At 37.2% G+C, this 20373-nt stretch overlaps 1 protein-coding gene across 1 annotated transcript in view; it reads left to right on the forward strand.

Annotated features, from left to right (window-relative positions):
- Positions 1–20373, forward strand: part of LOC106786820 (titin) — a 38591-nt gene that overhangs the window by 14059 nt on the left and 4159 nt on the right. Inside the window, exons 2-6 of the mRNA XM_014748617.1 lie at positions 7333–7439; positions 12069–12116; positions 12434–12913; positions 13270–13545; positions 13679–20370. Coding sequence (XP_014604103.1) covers positions 7355–7439; positions 12069–12116; positions 12434–12913; positions 13270–13545; positions 13679–20370 — 7581 coding nt within the window. The 5' untranslated portion in view covers positions 7333–7354. The remainder of the gene's footprint in view (positions 1–7332; positions 7440–12068; positions 12117–12433; positions 12914–13269; positions 13546–13678; positions 20371–20373) is intronic.

Genomic DNA, 20373 nt, shown 5'->3' on the forward strand with positions numbered 1-20373 from the left:
TTTGAAAGTGGCTCCACTCTTCTTAAATCGTCGACCCTTCCGAGAAGCGTATCGATTCGTTCGAAAATCCCGTCGACCATTATCGAACGTGATGGCAGTGGCCACGTCCTAAATTATGCACTTCGCAGACAAGATTCAGCTCGAGGATGCTGCCCACCATGAGACGAGCCACGTGTAATTGATGGCCTTTAATAGGCTGAAGATTACAGCGTGCCGTGTTTTAATTATCATGATCGAACGACGGTTCTTCCTGTTATTACGCGCGAATAGCAACGATCGATTCTAGAAGGCGCCCGAAGTTTCCGATTATAGGTGAGAGTGCTTTAACATATCGACAACGCCCCATTATCATCTACCGTACGATAACAAGAAAATAAATGAAAACAAAATGTTTTCAAATATTGCGATAATAATGCTTTTCTATCTAACCTAAAAATCAATAGTTCATCAAAGAAAGATTTTTGCTTAGAAAATTATTATTCTGAGTACTTCCGCCATACCAAACGTTATAAAAATTAAAACGAACGATTTCGTATATCCTTATAGAAAACTTGAATATTTCATTGAATAGAGAGAAAATCAAAACAGTAAGCTCTGATTAAGTAATTGATGCATTCCTCAAAGCGAACACCAAATCGAGTGTTTATACGTGTTTAGTATTTCTCTTGATGTAAACTCTACATTTAAATGCTTGTCTTTCCCTTTAGAAGGTCCTATGTAAAGAGGAGGGGACGAAGGTAGAAAAGCTAGAAGATGTAAATAAAGAACGTGGAAGATCAAAAGCCACGGTGAAAAAAAAAAAAAAAGTAGTACAGAATATAGTACAAATAAAAAAGAATTCCTCTTTTATTATCCGATTGTGTGAACTTTGTTAAATCTACGCGGATTATACAATTTTCTAATGTAAATCTTTTTTTGAATCTCAAAAGATATACGAAAGAAAAGAGAGAAACAGAGAGAGAGAAAAAATGTGTACAAATCCAAACAAAATATTTTTCTTATTCATAAGATAATATGGACCGGAAGGAATTACGAAAGAGCAAAATTGTTAAGAACCCCAAGTTCATTCTTTATGCTTCTAAAGAATATACGAACGAATTTAAAAGAAAAAAAGGAAAGAGAAGATAAAAAGAATGAAAGAGAGAGAGAGAGAGAGAGAGGGAGAAAACGGAAGGCAAGATTACACGTTTATTACCCTTTTCCTGATAGATACAGGAGATACACACGGTCGGGTAGGGCGAATGCGAAGAATGCAAGCGACTTAGGGTCGAGTTGTATGCTCGATAGTAATATCGAGTTAATTGTATGGTGGCGCAAGGTAGTACGTACTCCATGAGGCGAACGTTCAGTGTGAGTTCGTGATTAAGGATAAAAGAACGATCATTATACCCTGTCGTTATTGTATGTTGGAAATTCGCGGTGTGCGCTTGCCTATAGAAGTGCGTGTAGAATCATCGAGAGAAAAAAAAAAGAGAAAAATGATGGTTAGAAAAATTGAGAAAGCGGGGAAGATAGCTACATAAATAGATCACTAAAAGTACATACAAAAAAAATAGACGGAGAAGAAACAAGACAGCAGATGTGTATCTCACAAAGCTATGCACAGACATGATACGATGAGATCTTTCAACAAGGTATTACAATATCTACATCAGAAGAATTGCCGCACATTGCAGTAATATGCGTTATTACGTGCTGTCGAACGATCAAGCGAGCTATCCGATCGAAGAATTGATCAACATCGATTGTGAGGACGTTTCAATCGCAAGGAGAGAGAGAGAGAGAGAGAGAGAGAGAGAAAGAGAGAACAAGAGGCAAATGTTACACCGTCCTATTGCCATGAAAATATCTTTCCTTTTCACTCCGACACGAAATGATCGCGTGCTTCCTGAAACACCAACCCGGAACGTAGGAAGAAAAGAGGATTAATAAGATCGATGTGAAAGTAATGAAGGAAAAAGCGAGTTTCCGATAGCTTATCAACAAAATCGATAACTATCATGTAGTGGCTTGAATCACGTTCCAAAGATTGGTTTCAAGCGATACAAGCGAGCTTGTTGACGCCTCGAGACTCTTCGTCTTGGTTAATCTTGAAAGAATTTTTCTTATCTTTTTTTCTTTCTTTCACACTCTCTTGGTCAGATTTAAAAAAAAAAAAAAAAAARGATAAAGAAAGGCTGCCGTATCTAGGGGAATATGAAGAGTTGGTCGGTTTATCTTCGAACACACGTAATTCTAGCTCAGGTAGGCTTATAAATAGAGAGCATGTACGTGTTACCGACCTGTTGCTCGAGCACCCTCATATGAACATCGAGGCCCTGAGTAATCGAAGCCCATTGTTTCGAGTACCTTTGCCGCACCGTCGGCACTGCCTCCGATGCCACCTCACGTTCCATCGTTCGTGCCTAAAAGCACTTGCCGCTCGGAGAGGTCATTAGACATAATGAATACTCGATAGTCTCTTAACCCTCCTTATAATCGACCGAAAAAAAGCTCCGAACGCAGTTTTCGTCTCAACGGACTTTACTTCAATGATTTCCACTTTATCGAAAGAAAAAAAGAGATAATGAGTGTTTATTACGTTATATCGTTTTTTCTCCTTTTCAACGTTCCTTACAGATTCATCGAGTATATTTCGTAAATTCGCTAGATTTGTTTTTGATAGCGATGTACGATCAATTCTTAATTGAACTACTCGATAGCAACGCGAATTGACTAATAGAAATTTATTTCTACATACGTTCCCGTAAAAAAACAAGCGTACTAGCATAAGTAAACATTTCACAGGCGTAATTACAAGAAACAAGAGGCTCTTTTCGAATCGAGATCACTGCTTGACGATCGTGTAACGAGCCTGTCTTCCTGTCAACCTATCTCGCGCTTACTAGCCAGGACCAGTCTAGAAGTATGTTCGCAACGTGACACGCGGAAGTCAGAGTCTTTGAAGGTGACAGAACAAGAACTTCCCTCTACTGAGGGCCAAACACTTTATGCATTAAGGAGAGAAGAATATATGTGTATTTCTGTACGCGTGCGCACCTGTGTAGGTCTAAGAGAAGTAGAGAGAGAGAGAGAGTAAGGAAGCGGAGATAGAAACAGCAGCACTTGCTAATTGTCATAATTAACCGTGGAAGAGTTCCCAGGTTCAGACGCTTGGGAGAAACATCGGTGGTTGATCTCTTCGGTTAATCATAGCAGCCTCACGGAACTTTATCCGTTTATTCTTCGTAATTTGCATAACTTCATTTAACCGCCTCCACGACTCCACCTCCGCATTGATCTTGTGATCTCTGACCCTGTTACATTCTGAATCTACAAACTCACGCTAAATCCAGTCCGACCTCTTTTAGTCAGCATTTCAACTCGATTTACCTTTTCTCGTTAAGAATCATCGAACAATCAGATATAAGTAATAGCTCATTTTATGATATTCGAAGAGTCTTTTCTCGACGATATCTAAACTACATTACTTTTACAGTTTCTCCACTTTACTGATGCTTCTTGATACCATGGTAATCCATTGGAAGGTTGAATATTTCATGTTATTATATTTTTATATTAGATACTTCTTTGTTCGATTGGCATTTAAAATAAGGAACAAATAAAATAAAAAGAGGAATAAATAATATTAACTAACTTAAAAGTATATCTAATAATGCGGCTCGAATAATTACATAAATAAATGAAATTTAAACTAAGAATAATTAAAAGTTATGTGATGCATAAAGCACGAATCAATAAATAAACCTAAAAAAAAATTAACAGAAAAAAAATACAAAAAGAAGGAGAACAAGAAAGAGGGAGAGAAAGTGAATGAAATAAAGAAAAAATGAAGAAAGTTTTAAGGATCGCATCGAAAGTGCTAGCGAAGCACTTGAAAAAGAATACTGTTATCCTGAAAAAAATGAAGCACTCGAGATCTCCCCGCACGGATAGCTGTCAATTATCGAGTTTTAGTCGTCGAAACGCACGTAGCCCGCAAGAGAGAAGAAGATGAAGCAGCGAGTACCAGAGAGCACGGCTATTGAATTCACCTGTTACGAAAGACGAACAAGCCCGTTAGTCATTCTCGACGACTATGCTTGGAAACCTCTTCGCAGTCGTATCTTGTCGGAAATAACCGTTTTCTATTGCGTCACGATGCCATTGGAGATCCCTTTCGAGGTTCCATCTCGAGCTCTGACGTTTGGATACTCTTCAACGACCATCAATCTTTTCTCCTACGTTTAGGATACTCCTTCCGACGATTCTTATGAGATAAAAAAAAAAAGAAAGAAAAAAGGTAGAGACAGAGGGATAAGAAATAGAGAGTTCCACATGATTGCCATGGGTGGTCAGAAACTTTCTAGCTATAGTATACCTCTTAATAACTGTATGTTTCACCGATAAAACGGATGCACAGGGAGCTGTTCATGATGATCCGCGCATATGTGTGGCACAACGGATGTTAACTATTCTCAAACGTATCTATTTAACATGCATCCATATGATAATTTCCTGTTCATAATGTGCTCCGACTTCTGTATATGTAGCTACTGAGTTTAACTGTCAATTGATTATCCAGATTACTTTGAGATACTTACACGAGATATAATTACGTATAAATGATATGATGTTTCACGTGTTTACTAGTTAAATATAATAATTAATCTATTTTCTATCTGATTACCAGATTCAATTACAATTAATCTATACTATCTAAATATTTATAAGTACTATGAATTTCATGTTCGATCCGCAGTATCGTGACAAAAGCACCCCTACGGTCTTCTTTAACCAAAAGATGCGATGTCGAATCTCTTAAGTTCCCAGGTGAAGGGTAATCATATTCCGCATTCCACGATAATAGCGAACGAATGCAGCCTCCGGGCTCTAACGGAATACTTGAGAGCAAGCAGCAGCCTGGTTCTGTCGAAGCCGTGGGTGCATCCATAGGCGACTCGTCTTTTAACATCGGACTCACGGAAAGAAATTTTTATGTCACTGTAATTATCACTGGACCAGCTGTCACGAAGGAAGGAAAGGAAGAGAAACGAAATTATTGTGTTTAACCTTTGAACCAAGCACGTACCAGCTGTTATCGATCAGTAAATTATCGGTACGGTGATAGTAAAGAGAGAAAATAAAATAGATGTCTAACGGTTTCTAAAATTACGTTGAACATTGCTTGTTCGATAAAAACAGACATGTATCCGTCGAATGAACTTAGTAAATACTAAAGTCAATAGAAAAATAAAGTCTATTATTCGCTAAATCGTAGAATGAAAAGAATTACTTTTCTGCCTTGTAAAACAATTCCGTGTTCCCAGCTGTTACACGGACACGGTGCCTTGAATATCGAGAGCGCAAGTGAAATTAGTCTTGGTTCAGCGATTACAAGCTACGACCTGGTCCTACGAGCAAGATTGAAAGTAACTGCAACGAATCAGGATGGACCGAAGAAAAAATAAAAAGAAATAATAGAAAGAGAACAAAATCCTGACAAGGAAAAAGAGTGGGAAAAGGGGGAAGGAAAAACGGAGCGTGGGCGGGAGATGTGCTTGCATCTATTCCATTCATGCGACTCTCCTGCGTTGTTTCCTGATTACCATTGATACGACAATACGTGTAGCATGCTACGAGAGTAGAACTCGAAAGACGACGCATCGTGTTTGATTTCTCTTACAATTTCCGTACCTATCTCTCTTTTTTTTCTTTCTCCTTCCCTACACTTCCGCTAAACCAATATCAAACGAACATTTTTAATTACGTGAAATGAAATTTTATTATTGTAAAATGAATTAATTGGTTAAGTAAATCGAGTTATATCGACAATGGGTTAGCTTAGAAATTAAACACAAAATTAAACACCATTCTTTCTCGAATTATTCGAGCACAAAGCAATCATGCGAACTCGCGTCCTCGATGTACGCTGGAATACCCATTCACCGAATTCCCCTGTTCAATGGGCCGTACCGTGAATACGCAATGACGTAAGGTCGCGATTAACTTCCAGCGCAGTCTACGGAGTTCACACAGAGCTGTTCGAACTGTATAAAAAATAAGTCAAAGCATGTGTTGTAGAAATAACGACGATTTCAAATTATTTAGAAGAATCATATTAATTAACACATCTTCTATATCTAATTTTTATTATCTACATGAATATTTTCTATCGATATATTTGTGAATATTTATTGATTTTTGAAGGAAAAAAAAAAGATAAAAGTAATTTTACGACGGTATACGAGCAAGAGAAAAGTGTATATACAGCATCGTTACCGAGCGTGCACAAGTACATAGAAAACGTTTAGAGTACTTAGGCGTCTCGCGTTGCTTCTCTATGTTACAATGAAGTGTCGGCTGAGAAAAAGGAAGAGGTCACGAACAGAGAAAAGAAGTCGTCATGCAGACGAATAACAACCCACGCTCTTTTATCTCGATACTACTTTGTATTGAGCACGCTGTCGTGGCTGGAATGCGTCGAGTTCTCCAAAGTTCCCTCGCCTTTTCGATTTCTTCTTGACCGTTCTCTTCTTCTTCGTGATTACCCTCGTCTAATCGTTCCGTGAACTCAACGATTTCGCAATGACTCAACATCCCTGTATATGTAAGTATATATGTATCCACGTATTCGCGCAGGTATTTGGTAGAGTTTCTTTTTCCTCGAACAACCTCAATCGAAGGTATAGAAATTCTACTACCATCATCGAAACACATTCGTTCTTAACAAATACCTACGCCAATAGGAAAGAGGCTTCTAAACCTGTCAAAAGCGTTCAAACAAAAAACCAGTTATTCCCACGCTGTTAAACCTTCCGAAGTCACGATACCGTAGTCAAGAAGTGTGTACGCATATCTACACGAACGAATGCAAACGCATTTAATTGCATCGTATTGTTTATGGATTCTACAAACGTCAGTGACACTCGTTACGGATTTTCACACTTTCATCGATACGTGTGCTATGTACCTCGAAGCATTTCCGAGATTCATTCGCATACAACTCATAACTCGCTCGCGAGAACTGTTCAGTCAAAGTGCGAAGGTATGCGATTGGCTTGTTCCCAAGAATCTGCTATTACACGTCCACCTGTCAAAGAAAACTAGCTTGGCAGTTCCAATAGAACGAAACGTGACTGAACGAGTCACTTATCTGTCTTACGAATGAATATTTTCAAGATTGCTTTATATCCTTTCAATTGTCCGTATTTAAACTGACTTATCGACTTTTCTAATCGTCGCATTCTATTATCTAAATTACAACGCGATTAAATACAATTTATTTTTTTATTCAAATAATATAAATAACTCTTATTAAATCTAACGAACGTTTTTCCTCGTATTTTACAGAGGACGGAAGATAAGTCCCGACATGTCGGCGTTGAGTACCAGCTCCTATAGACCTGGAATAATTATTTGCCTGGTGATCTTCCTGGTCTCGCAAACCACCCATTCTGGTAAGTTTTTGCTTAATATAAAAATGTAATTTTGCTTTGAAGAAACAAACATTGCTTTTCTTTCAAGTTCTCTTTCTTTCTCTCTCTCTCCTTTTCTATCTCTCTTTCTCGCTATCTTTCTATCCATCATCATTTTGCTTCGGAACTTCGAATTCATTCGAAACAAACGAGTAATACATCTTACTTCGTCTTCTCTCTTTCTCCTCGAATAATAATTACAATTCAAGAATTATCTATGAATTTCTCGTGTAACTTTGAGCGTTTCCAATGTTTAAATAAACACCAATTAATTCTAACTATTTCTACACTTTCCACACGAGTTAACGTTGGTTTACGTGCTCATACGTACGCAGACACGTAAGTATACAAGGCCAAGGTCCGAAGGAACGAGCTAACAGGCCGTCGAACCTCTTAGCGCTCCTTTCTCTTCGACCATAGATATCTTACCTCATAGTATTTAACCCTGGCTTTGACCAAGTCGCTGGTCAAGGTGCTTTCCCGTGGACCCAAACTACTCTCTACTAGTTCTCGGTTAGTTTCTAATTTATAATTATTCCTCTTTTTATCAGATTACATTTTATTTCTTCCGATGTTGCAATACTATGAATTTCTTCATTCGTTTACGTCATACGGTTTATCGATCTATCAATATAAATTTCTTTCGATTGAAATTCTCAATATCACGACTCTTGTCATTTCACAAATACCTAATACTGTTGATTAAAAATACTTCTCTACGTAATCTTAAATAAAAAGTAAATAAAAAGTTGCTTATTTTATTTCGCGATCATTTTAGAAAGAACACAAAGTAGTACGAAAAGTGTCACTATGATTTGTAAAAATGTTGCATTGGTAATGATTGAATATGCGTCGTTTTTGTTTCTCGTTTTTTCTCGTCAATCGGTTGCGCTAAGATGAAGAAGCAGGTGAATGAAAGCAAATGGGGAGGATTCTGTTTCAGCGAAACCGATTCTTTTCGTCATTCAAAGCGAGATCACTAGGTGATCATGTCTGTCGGTTATTCATTACGCTTTCTACTCGAATACGCACGATAACTTTTCCCCTATATACTTATACTTCTATATATAATTTACATTGATACAAATAAGTTGGATTTTCTCAAGCGAAACGAAACGAAAAACTATATAATCCCTGACTTCGCGTTGTAAAAAAAGAAAAATCCATTTCGAAATACTTTCAATATAATGATATTTTAATATTCAATAACAATCGAAAAAAAAGAAGGCAATAGGGAGACGACTACGCTATATAGCGGTTTCTACCCTCGCGCGTCTACATCCGTACGATGCAACAAGAATTCTGGTCAAACCTGTAGCCTTCGAAGAGCCACCTCTTAAGGCTCTGGGAGAAATGTCACTGACCGCTCGTACCACACCACGTTGCCCACATACAGTTCATGTTCTGACGCACCTGATTCCCGAGCCGTTCCATATATATATATTTAGGTGTACCAATGAAGCTGAAGCTTATTGTTATCAAAGTGTGTACATCAAAATCCGATGACTTACTCGATTGCAATGTTATTTGATCCGTGAATTACATGATCTATAATAAAAACAATAAGAGACAGATTTTGTAAAAAGATAACAACGACCTCGCTTGATGATTCTTTGAAAATAATCAAAGATAATCTTTCCAATTTTGTTAATCACGTCTCGATCGATTCGTTATTAAAATTAGGTACCGATCTCATAACTTTTCTCTTCCATATTACATAGCGTCCTCGTTTCGAAGTATGACAAGGGAAACCGCGACCTTGAAAGCGACATCTGGTGCAGAAATTCATGCACGCGATACGCCGAGAATTATAGCCAGGTATTCATCCGACCATGTATGCTTGATGGTAATGAACTTTCGTGAGGTAAGGCCGCCGGGAATGATCTCATAATGTGCGTAATGGGTTCTTCCATCTCTCTCCCCCTCTCTCTCTTTCTTTCTTTCTTTTATTCTCTTTTTCTTTCAATCTGTATCATGCACTCACACCCGTGATATATAATATCAGCATTGTGCACCCATACATGTCCCTTAATGTAAAAGGAAGCGAAATGGAATAAAAAGAAAATGATAAGAAGTTATAGGAGATGTGTGACAGAAAAAAAACGATAATGGAAATGGAGAAGGAAAAAATTTGTTAAATCCAAGAGGAAAATAACTTACATTGATTTGCATAATTTACGTAATATTTCCTTCCGATAAATTCTGAGATAAATAGGTATTTCCATGCTTTTTTCTTTTTTTGTTTCAGAGAAACAATTAGTTTATTTTTTTCAACATTTACTCTTAAATCCTGTCGATTCGTTATATTAAAACAAAAATTGCTAATTTTATTAAGATTTCGCTGAATCACGCTTCGATGTCGAACGCGCGCGTCCCGTTATATAATCCGTTGATATCTTACAATTAATGGTTGAAATTTTAGAAAAGATATAAGAGCACTTTTTCTTCTCATTTTCTCTTATTTTTTCATAAAAATTTAATTCCATTATTTTTACCAAATAGAAAATATAATTTGCTACCTATCCTTGTTCGTCTCTCACCCGATTGCATTAAATGACGGAACGAAATTGCAATTTTTCGTGTGTTTTCAAAACAAAGATGCTCATAAAATAACGCAACATACATCATATTCTCGTTAATATATTCGCTACTAAAAGGTAGAGAAGTTTCATACGAAACAACTTGTCTTTTTATCGTCCCTCGTAGTCCGTAATTTGTTTGAAAGAAAAGAAAGACAAAAATAAGAAAAAGAGAATGAAAATTTATCATCGTCAATTAAATATATGAGGAATATCAAAAAAAATTTAATGGATTAATGAAGTAACTTTTGACTTATCATTATTCTTGTAAAAAAAATCATCAATTAACATTTACAAATAGATATCAAATGATTTTATCGCGTGATAACAGAACCAGAATAATACGATATTGTATCACATCAAATAAAAATATTGCGCGATGTTATACTCGCATCTTTAGCGATGTTTCTTCATATAATAATAATTTAGGTGGAGCAACATACAACTAGGTAGATATATACGAACAACATACAAGAGACTCGTACGTGCTGGGCCCCATGCGTCTGTCGCGTATGCGTGGAGGCACGCGGATACCCAGTTCGTGGGACTCGCAATGGGAGTCCCATTCACAGACCCGTTAGTAATTCCCAGTACAATTCAATTCGCTGGAAACCGCCAGCTTCGGATTCCGCGACAAGCAAAACGGCGATCAGAATAGAATGCTAATGTTATTATTTCCGAAACTTAATATTTTATATAATTTATTTTTAGCAAGATTTTCTCTTAATTTTTTCAATAAAAATTTGATCAATTGTCTTCGCGTACGTTAAAACAAAATCCCACGGTACGATGAAATCTTTGTATGAAAAATCAGAGGATCGATAAATAAACTACAAAAGAATCGAAATGTTTCAATCAGAAATAGCTTAAAACCGTTGTCACATTCTTTTACCAGGAACGTATTGTTCAATGAAAGAGCGATACAAGGGATACTAATCCTTCGACTCGCGATGCACGTAGCCTCCGCAGAAACGCTTCATGCATTTTAAAAGAGTAACGTCTACTTTTTTAGAATGAAGAATATCTGTGACATTGTGTAAAAAGGTCCTTTTTACTTCAATTTCGCGTTGATGTTGTGGCAGTGATGCCTAATATAAAAATAGTGGCATCACGTGTCGGTCGTTGACTGTGTAAAATTTGATGAAAAATTAGTGTAGTTCTTATTTAATTCTCTTATAAAATCTCTTATACAAAAAAAAAACCAATTTCATAAATGCCGTAAACTAAAAAAATGGATCCGTGGATAGCTAACTACTCTCGAAAGAATCAGAAAACTAGCTCACCAATTGACGTCAAGGAGAATGTTTTGTCGAGTTCCAGGGACAATCGAAGACGAGTTCCGCTCGCGGAACTTTAATACCAAGGAAATTGTAAAAGCAACGCGCGTGAAAAACGTATAGAACGTAGATAGAGAGTACGAAAAGGATAAAAGGATAAAGAGGAAAGAGAAGAAAGAGAATTTTGTATTCCGCGTACACTCGGCATACAATTCGTACGACCGGGGCGAGGGTGTTAACGAGAATTCGCCCACGTACGCTCGTGCCATATGACGCTTTGACTCACTCCGTTGTTAAAGCCTTGTTCACCCTCCAGACAAACGCCTCCCGCCGCCTGGTAATTATTATGATAAACTGGAAGCACCGGAGCTGCATTCGTCTCCCTACAGGATTCATCATATACGAAAGCTCAAGTTCCCGAGATTATTTGTTCTTCGCTGTAGTTACATTTTTACCTATGAAAATCTCTCCACGCGGAAACAGATGAGATTTTAACTCACAGCCTAATCCCTCGCCTATCGTATTGCATTGTCTAAAGAAAACATACTTATTTCGTACTATAATCAACAACTATCTTTACACAACATTTCTTCCATTCTTTTAAGCTATTCGTCTTTACTTTATATTTTACACACAATCAACACTTCTTTACTGCAAACCGAGATATTAATGTTAATCAAATCAAATTGGATAATGTAAGTATAATACTAATACAAACGACCGTGTCAATAACATCTGCACTGATTTTGTTACAGCGCCAGTATACGAGCAGGATACCACACAAGTTACAGAGTACGATGGAGGTACGTAAATAGATATACCTATACATGCATTCGTTGTTTTTAATCAGCTGACTCGCGCTAAGTCATAGACATAGACATTTTAATTGTAGCGCATTGAGCATGTCGGCTACATGCATCGCTTCATTCTATGATTCTAATCAAATTAATTAAATTCTTGGATTAATGTTAGCTCGAAAAAATAACAACAACATTTGATGCGACTCATGAACCTAACAAATCAAATACTAATCAATGTTTACTTATTACTACCTCCAAAAGCTGGATGATAGCACATAATCAAAGTATGATAACTGTATAAGAGTCAATGAAATTCGCAGGTGCAACAACGGGCTGTTATTACAACTTTCAACATTACCAGGAAGGTGACAGAATCATAACGAACGAGCCATGCCTGAACTGTACGTGTCATAATCGAATGTTGATGTGCTACTTGAGAGTTTGTCCCTTCTCAAAAGCCATTGGACAAGACTGTACGGTAGAAAAAAGACCTGATCAATGTTGCCCCGTAATCACTTGTCCGGAAGTACCGGTGCAATTGCTTACATCGACTACCAATACTCCAGCATTATCTGATTCGACGGAAGTTGGCTTCCATGATAATTATGGGTGCAAAATGGATGATCGGTTTTATCCCGATGGTGCCCAATTACCAATCGATTACCAATCGAATCCTTGTGAGCTTTGCTACTGTATTAGGAACAGAACCGCTTGCGTTATACAGCAGTGCACGCTACGCGTGGCAGGATGTAGACCTGTCTACAAATCGGGTGTATGTTGTCCGGTCAAGTACGACTGCGGTAAGTTCCATTTGCATATCGTACGCTCGTGTGAGTAGCCTTTCTTGTATCGCGTTTAATGACTCTCATTATTTGTTAACACGTATTCTATCTAATGTGACATTCCGGACAAACGTGATGTACAAGTCAGTGTACACGTCGTTTAAACCTCACTTTTTATTTATCTTTTTATTTATGTTCTTGTTCCTTTTACGCGGTCACATGTATATATATGAACATAATTTGATATTAAATAAAGAATATATTATATTTGTTAGTTGTCGATGAATATAACTCGATTCACTTTTTTTTTTTACGGATATAATAATATAGATCATGAATAATAGACGATAATTTACCACAATTAACATTAACAGAATACGATGAAGGACTTGAAACTACGGTTGGACCTGGTCTCATCATGACTACTACAATTGCCCCTGGTGCAGTACCACAGTGTTATTACGAAGGTAAAATTTACGAGGACGGCGAGTTGATTTACTCGACACAACCTTGCCAACACTGCTACTGCTTCCGTGGCGATATTGCTTGCGCTGTTCAAAACTGTGGAACACCAATGAAAACGCATGGAAAGAACTGCACTGCTCTTCCTCCGCCCGAAGGAGAATGTTGTCCGACCACGTATCAGTGTGGTAAGAACAATACTTTTATACCAAATACTTTCATGAATGGCTTACAAAAATTCTAATATAAACAACAATATTAATGATATGATATATTTAGTTGCCTTTATACAATACCATTTTATCTATCACTTTGTTACAGAAGACGATGGTCTAAACGGAATAATAACCATACCAGAAGGTATGGAACAAACCTCCGAAATTAGTCAAGTGCAACCAATGGTAACTATTCCGGAGAATATCGAAGAGGCAGAGAAACAAGAACATGAAGTAACGAGCGAATCATTCATTGGTGCCGACAACGCGATTCCACACGACCATGAAATTAAAGTAGAACACACTGAAGAGCCTGTTAAAGCTGAAAAATCTGCGGAGACGACGGAAAGAAAAGATATTCCTGAATCAGAAACGACCCATGGTTCAGAGGAAGTAACTCTTCCCGAAGAACACGAAACGAAACCGGCTCCTGTAGATGAGGAAACACAAATTATCCAGGACCAAAAAACAGAAACGCCTACCTTGATAGAAGAAACTGAAAAACATACTTCGATCGAACAAACTGAGGTACCTCTTCCAACAGAAAAGATTACAGTGCCTACCTATACGGAAACATCAGAAATGCCTTTTGTCGCAGAAAATACCGAAAAGCTTACCACCGTAGAAAACACTGAACCACCTGTTTCTGGAAAAGAAACTGAAGTTCCTATTGTTGTAGAACAACCAGAAAGTTCGTCCGTTAAATCATTCGAAGGTGAACAAGAAGCAACTGAGATTTCGATAACCGAGAACATCCCAACATCCCAATCGTCTGTAGAAGGATTAAACATAGAAACAGAAACTTCAACGATAGAGCAAAAAATTGAACAACCAGAAAGTACCAAAGAAACTGTCACTGTAGAAGAACAACCAATAACGACTGAAGGTCCAGTGAAAACAGAAGAACTAACTGAATCTCCAATTAGTGAACAAGAACATACTGAGAGTATATATGAATCTGTACCACCGAAAGAAACGATCAATGCTCAGGAACCAATTGAAGAATCTGGAAAACCAACTGAAGCAATAGTACCCACTGAAGAAGTGTCGGAGAAAACCATGGAAACAATTGACCAAGACGAAAGTATAAAAACTAAACCAGTTGAAAACGAAGAACAAGCAACTCCTGAGACGAAAGAAACTGGAATTCCGCAAGAAGTCACAGAAATAATCAAAGAAGCCACTACATCAAAACAAGAAGAAGTTACTACATCAAAATCAGAAGAAGCTACTACATCGAAATCAGAAGAAGCTACTACATCGAAATCAGAAGAAGTTACTGCATCTAAATCAGAAGAAGCTACTACATCGAAATCAGAAGAAGCTACTACATCGAAATCAGAAGAAGCTACTACATCGAAATCAGAAGAAGCTACTATATCGAAATCAGAAGAAGCTACTACATCGAAATCTGAAGAAGCTACTACATCAAAACCAGAAGAAGCTACTACATCGAAATCTGAAGAAGCTACTACATCAAAACCAGAAGAAGTTACTACATCGAAATCAGAAGAAGTTCCAACTGAAGAAATAGCTATACCTGTTTCTCCCGAAGTAGAACCTGTAACATCCGAAAAATCTGTTGAAGTTAGCGAATCAGGAGAAATTAAACCAGCCGAAATTACTACCAATTTACCACAGGCTCAAGAAACTGACCAACAATATCCATCTTCAGAAGCTGGTATAGAGAAAAAACCTGAAATTCCAGAACCTGAATTGGGGTTGAAAGATAAGCTTCCACCTCTTGCTCCTAAAAAAGATGACTTTGGCCTATCTAAAGAAGAAATTAGTCAACAGGCTGCCATCGAAAAAGACCATGAAACAGAAAAAGACAAACAAATTTCTGAAAGTACTCCAGGATACAAAGCAGAAGATAAAGAATCTATTCCGGAAATCTATTCTGAAAGTAACATTGATACTAAAAAACCAGAAATACATATCCCTGAAAATCTTGTAACTGAAATTCCAGAGAAAGTCTTTAAGTCTGAAACAGATTCGATTCCTCAAAGTGAGACGTCTACTGAGCACGAAGAAAATAAAGTAACAACTGAAATAAAAACAGAAGAACCTATTCTTCACGAAGTGACACCTGGTCAAGAAGAAATATCTACTTCTGAGATTACTCCCATTGCTTTAGACACTAAAACCAGTGAACCTCAGATTCCTACAGAAGCACAAACTATACAAGAAGAACTTCAGCATACTGAAAAATCAATCGTACCTGAAGATTATAGCACGAGCACAGTAGGTCCTGAAGTTTCATCAACTGAAAAAATAACTACCGTTGAAGAATTACCAACCAAAGGTCTTGCTTTAGAAGAATCTGAAGAAACTTCGTCGGAAGAAGTAACTTCTGAAATATCTAGTGACAGTGAAGAAACAGGAAAAGAACAATTTAACGAAGAAGAAGGTAAAAGTGAAGATAAATTACATAAACCATCTCCTGGAGAAATCTCGACCGAAAGTTCTATTTCTGAACAAGAGTCAACTAGCAGTCATACAATGACTAGTACAGAAGAAACACAAGTTACTATCAAAGAAATTGAACAAAAAGAATCTACAGAGACATCAAAAGTTGATGAATCGAATGTAACAGAACAGAACGAACTTACGGAAACACCAGAAGTTAGTGAGCCAAGTGTAACGCAAACTGTAAGCGAAGTTGAAGTATCTGAAACAGAAGCTCCAGAAGAAACACAAACGGTGAAGGCAACCGAACCAACTGCTGTAAGTGAAGAAGGAACTATTGCTTCAGAAATTGCGAGTGAGGAAAATATAACAAAGAAGACGGAAGAAGCCTCGACAGAAAAACACATTCCTGAAGTACCTGAAGTTACTGAAAGTACCATTCCGGAGGAAATACCAGAGCAATCGGTTATTCCAGATAACAAACCAACAGAAAGTGTTGAACAAATGGAAGTACAGACATCGGTACCTCCTGTAATCGAAGAAGAACCTTCCATAACAGAAAAATCAACAGAAATCCCATCATTAGTTGAAACGGAACATAAATCAACATTGATTTCTGAAGAAACTACGACTCAAAAATCTGAAGAAGAGAACAAATCTGAAGGTATACCCACAAAAGAAATAGAACTTACAGAGGGAACATTAATCGAAACACAAATGACCGAAAAATCTATCACTGAAGAAGAATCGAAGGAAGAAAAGGAGACTGAATCTTCCGTTACTGACAAATATGTAACAACAGAAACTTCAACTGTAGCAGGCAAAGGTGTAGAAGATTTTAGTAATCAATCAAATGAAAGTATAAGCGAAGGTGGAGAACAGGAAATTCAAAAACCATCCTTTGAAGGCAAAGTATCTACTGAAGCTACTATCGAAGAAGAAAAAGAAATCGTAACTCCTCTTGAAAAAGAAGTGACAGAGATTATTACTGAGAAAATAACAACACAAATTTCAATTACTGAACGATCTGAAGTGTCTACTGTGATCTCAACAGCTGAGCAAAATGTTTCTGAGGATAAAACGACAGAAAAATCTTCCGAACATCCTGTAATAAGCGAATCAACTACTGAACTTATCAGCGAAACAGGACCTTCTGTAAGTGAATTGGAAGTGACAGTGAAGCCTCATACTGAAGAAAAACAACATCCAGAAATCGAAACTTCAGTGACAGAAGAATTATCTACTGGAACTTCAATACAACAAGATGAATCTACGTCCATTGAACCAATTTCTGAAGAACAAAAAGAAATCTCAAGTACTACTAAAATATCTAGTGATGTCGATCAAAGTACGCCGCAACCAGAAGAATCATCTAAAGAATCAACCGAGGCTGTGATTACTGTTGAATCGTCTACGACAACCAAAGAACAAGAAATTGAAGAACCCACCAAAGGCATTTTTGAAGAAAAACCAAGTGAAGAGGAGAAACACGAATTGCCCAGTTCTGTTGAAACATCGACGGAAGTACCAGTAATAAAAGAAATATCAGAAATACCCGAGATGGAAGAAAAACTTCACGAAACAACAATAAAAATTGACGAGGAGGAAGCAACTACAGAACCTATCGAACCACATGAAAAACAATCAACAATTAAGCCTTACGAAGAGGAAATGCCTGCAGTAGAATTAACATCTCCCTCATCGACAGTAACTGAGGTATCATCCGAAAGACCGATTGAACATTCAACTGAACAAGAATTTACAAATGTTACAGAAGTGATGCCAACAAATGAAATAACTGAATCAGAAGAATCCAAACCTATACATCCAGATATACCTGGTGAAGGTAATTGTCTTGTTGATGGGCAATCTTATAGTAATAACTCGGCCATACCTCCCGCGAATCCTTGTCAATTAAGTTGTCAATGCATTAGTAGTATCATACAATGTGAACTTATGCAGTGTCCACCACCTCCAACTCATCTGTCTAACTGTATGCCAGTACATGCAAGTGGATCTGCATGTTGCCCCATATACACATGTGACTCAACTCCTACAGTTGAATTAGAAGCAGACAATCATATAATTGAACATCAAACTCTGAAGTATGAAGAAGAAGAGCCAAAGCATACAACTTTAATTCCCAAAGTTACAGAGATTCCATCAGGATCTAGCGATCATACAATTGAAGAAGAAAGCCAAGAACATGTACCATCTCACCCACATATTGTACTAGATAATGAAAGTGAAACAAGAAAAGAAATGCCACCAGTAGAAGAACAGGTAACTAATAAACCAATAACATCTATTACTGAAGAATCTACTATTATTGAAGAACATAAAACATTAGAAGAAGTTCCGTCGAAAGAAACTTCTAACGTAACTCCAGGTGAACAATCTACAGAATTTACATTATCAACTACTACACAAAAAATTGAAGAAGTTACTGAACAAGAAAAAGGGATCATTAAACTTTTACCCTCTACCGAGGAATCAATCGAAGAACAAACTACTGAAAAAGAGTCAACGAGTTTCACTGTTGAAAATGTACATGATACAGAAATTGTGACACATACATCAGCTCCTGTTACTGTAAAAACGGAAACTGCTGTTTCAGTGGAAGAATCTGAAAAAATACCTGAAGAGAAACAACAAACAATTATACCTACTTTACCAAAAGAAACAACTGAACAGGAAGAAACCATAAGCGAATCTTCCATACCTAGTGTCTCTGAACCATCTAATGAAGTAATAAAAGGACAATCTGAAGAATCTAAAACACCTGGAGATGTTCAAGAAGTAAGCATATCTACTGAACATGGCATTACTGCTACTGAAGAAGAAATAACACAAAGTACAGAAATTAAAGGACAAACAAAACCAGAAATAGAATCAACTGAAGGGGAAAAGTCTGAAGAACAAACTGAAGTAACATTTGAACGTCCAGCTGAACAAGAATCTACAGATATTACTAAATTAATAACAACAAGTGAAATAACTCCTCAAGTATCTGTAGAAACAGAAACTAAGCCAATTGAACATAAAACAGTAGAGACTGAAAGTGAAACTTCAAATATAAATACATCAGAATCCACTGTAGAGACTTCTACCGAGTTTCAATCACTCAATACAGAAGAGCAAACCGATATTTCTGAAACTGCAACTATAACTGAAAGTAAATTTGTGTCAAGTGACGAAAGAATAACTACTACACCTACTAGTGAGAGCAGTCACTCTACGGAAGTTCAAGAAGGTGAAATTTCACACGAAGACAAAGACAAAACAATAGAGCAGACTACAAAATCTACTCTTGAGTCTACGGAAACACCGACACAACAACCTAAAGATAAAACTGATGCTCCTATAGAATCCGAAGAACAAGTAGTAGTACATACAGAAGAGACACCGAAATCAGAAACATCAGAGGAAACAGAAAGCAGTACTTCGACAAAGGCAGAACCTATCGAACCTAGTGTTACTGTAGAAAGTGAAACTTCTGTACCCCCCATAGAAGAAAATACAGAATCAATAATTTCAGTAGAAACTCAAACATCAACGTTTGAAGAACATAAAGAAATGGAAGAAATAACCGAGAAATCCGAATCAACACAGAAAGAAGAAAAACCAGTAGAATTTACAACGGAAAAAGAAGCTTCTGAACTTACCGAAGTTGCTATAACAGAACAGAGTATGCCTTCGATAGATCTTACTACAGCTACTATAGAAAAGCATGTAACGACAATAGAAGAACAGACTACCAAATCAGAAGAAGAACCAACTAAAGGACCGGTTCAAGAACAAACAACTCTACCAACTTCTCCGATACAAAAGGAAATATCTGAAATCACTACACCGAAAGAAGAAAAAACAACTGAAGAAATAAGTCAAAGCGCCATTACAGAAGAGCAAACTATTTCACCTGGCATGTCAACAATTCATGTTGAAGAGAACCAACAACAACCTGAGGAAATTACTCAGAAGCCTCTCGAAAAAGAAGTATCAACCTCCGCAACTATTACCGAAGCACAACCTATCTTACCTGTAAGCGAAACAACGGAACAGCATCCAGTCGAAGAAGTTTCTCTTGGCGATACAATTTCTTCCACAGAAAGACCAGATTCAGTAACAGCTGATGTAACAGAACAGGCTGAGCAAGCGGAAGAACAGAAACCTAAAGACGAAGAACAAGTGCATAAAGAACAGACAACTGAAATTTCAGAAGTTAATGAAGTAACTCAAATATCAGTAAGTCACGAAGAAAAAACAGTTGAGTCCGTTACGCCCGAAGAAAAACCAATTGAAGTTCCAACACCAGAAATAAAACCAGTTGAATCCTCTACATCAGAAGAACAATTAATTGAATCTTCTACATTAGAAGAAAAACCAATTGAA

The sequence above is a fragment of the Polistes canadensis genome, unplaced genomic scaffold, assembly GCF_001313835.1.
Source record: "Polistes canadensis isolate GaletaPanama2010 unplaced genomic scaffold, ASM131383v1 scaffold_84, whole genome shotgun sequence".
NCBI classification, from domain to species: Eukaryota; Metazoa; Arthropoda; class Insecta; order Hymenoptera; family Vespidae; genus Polistes; species Polistes canadensis.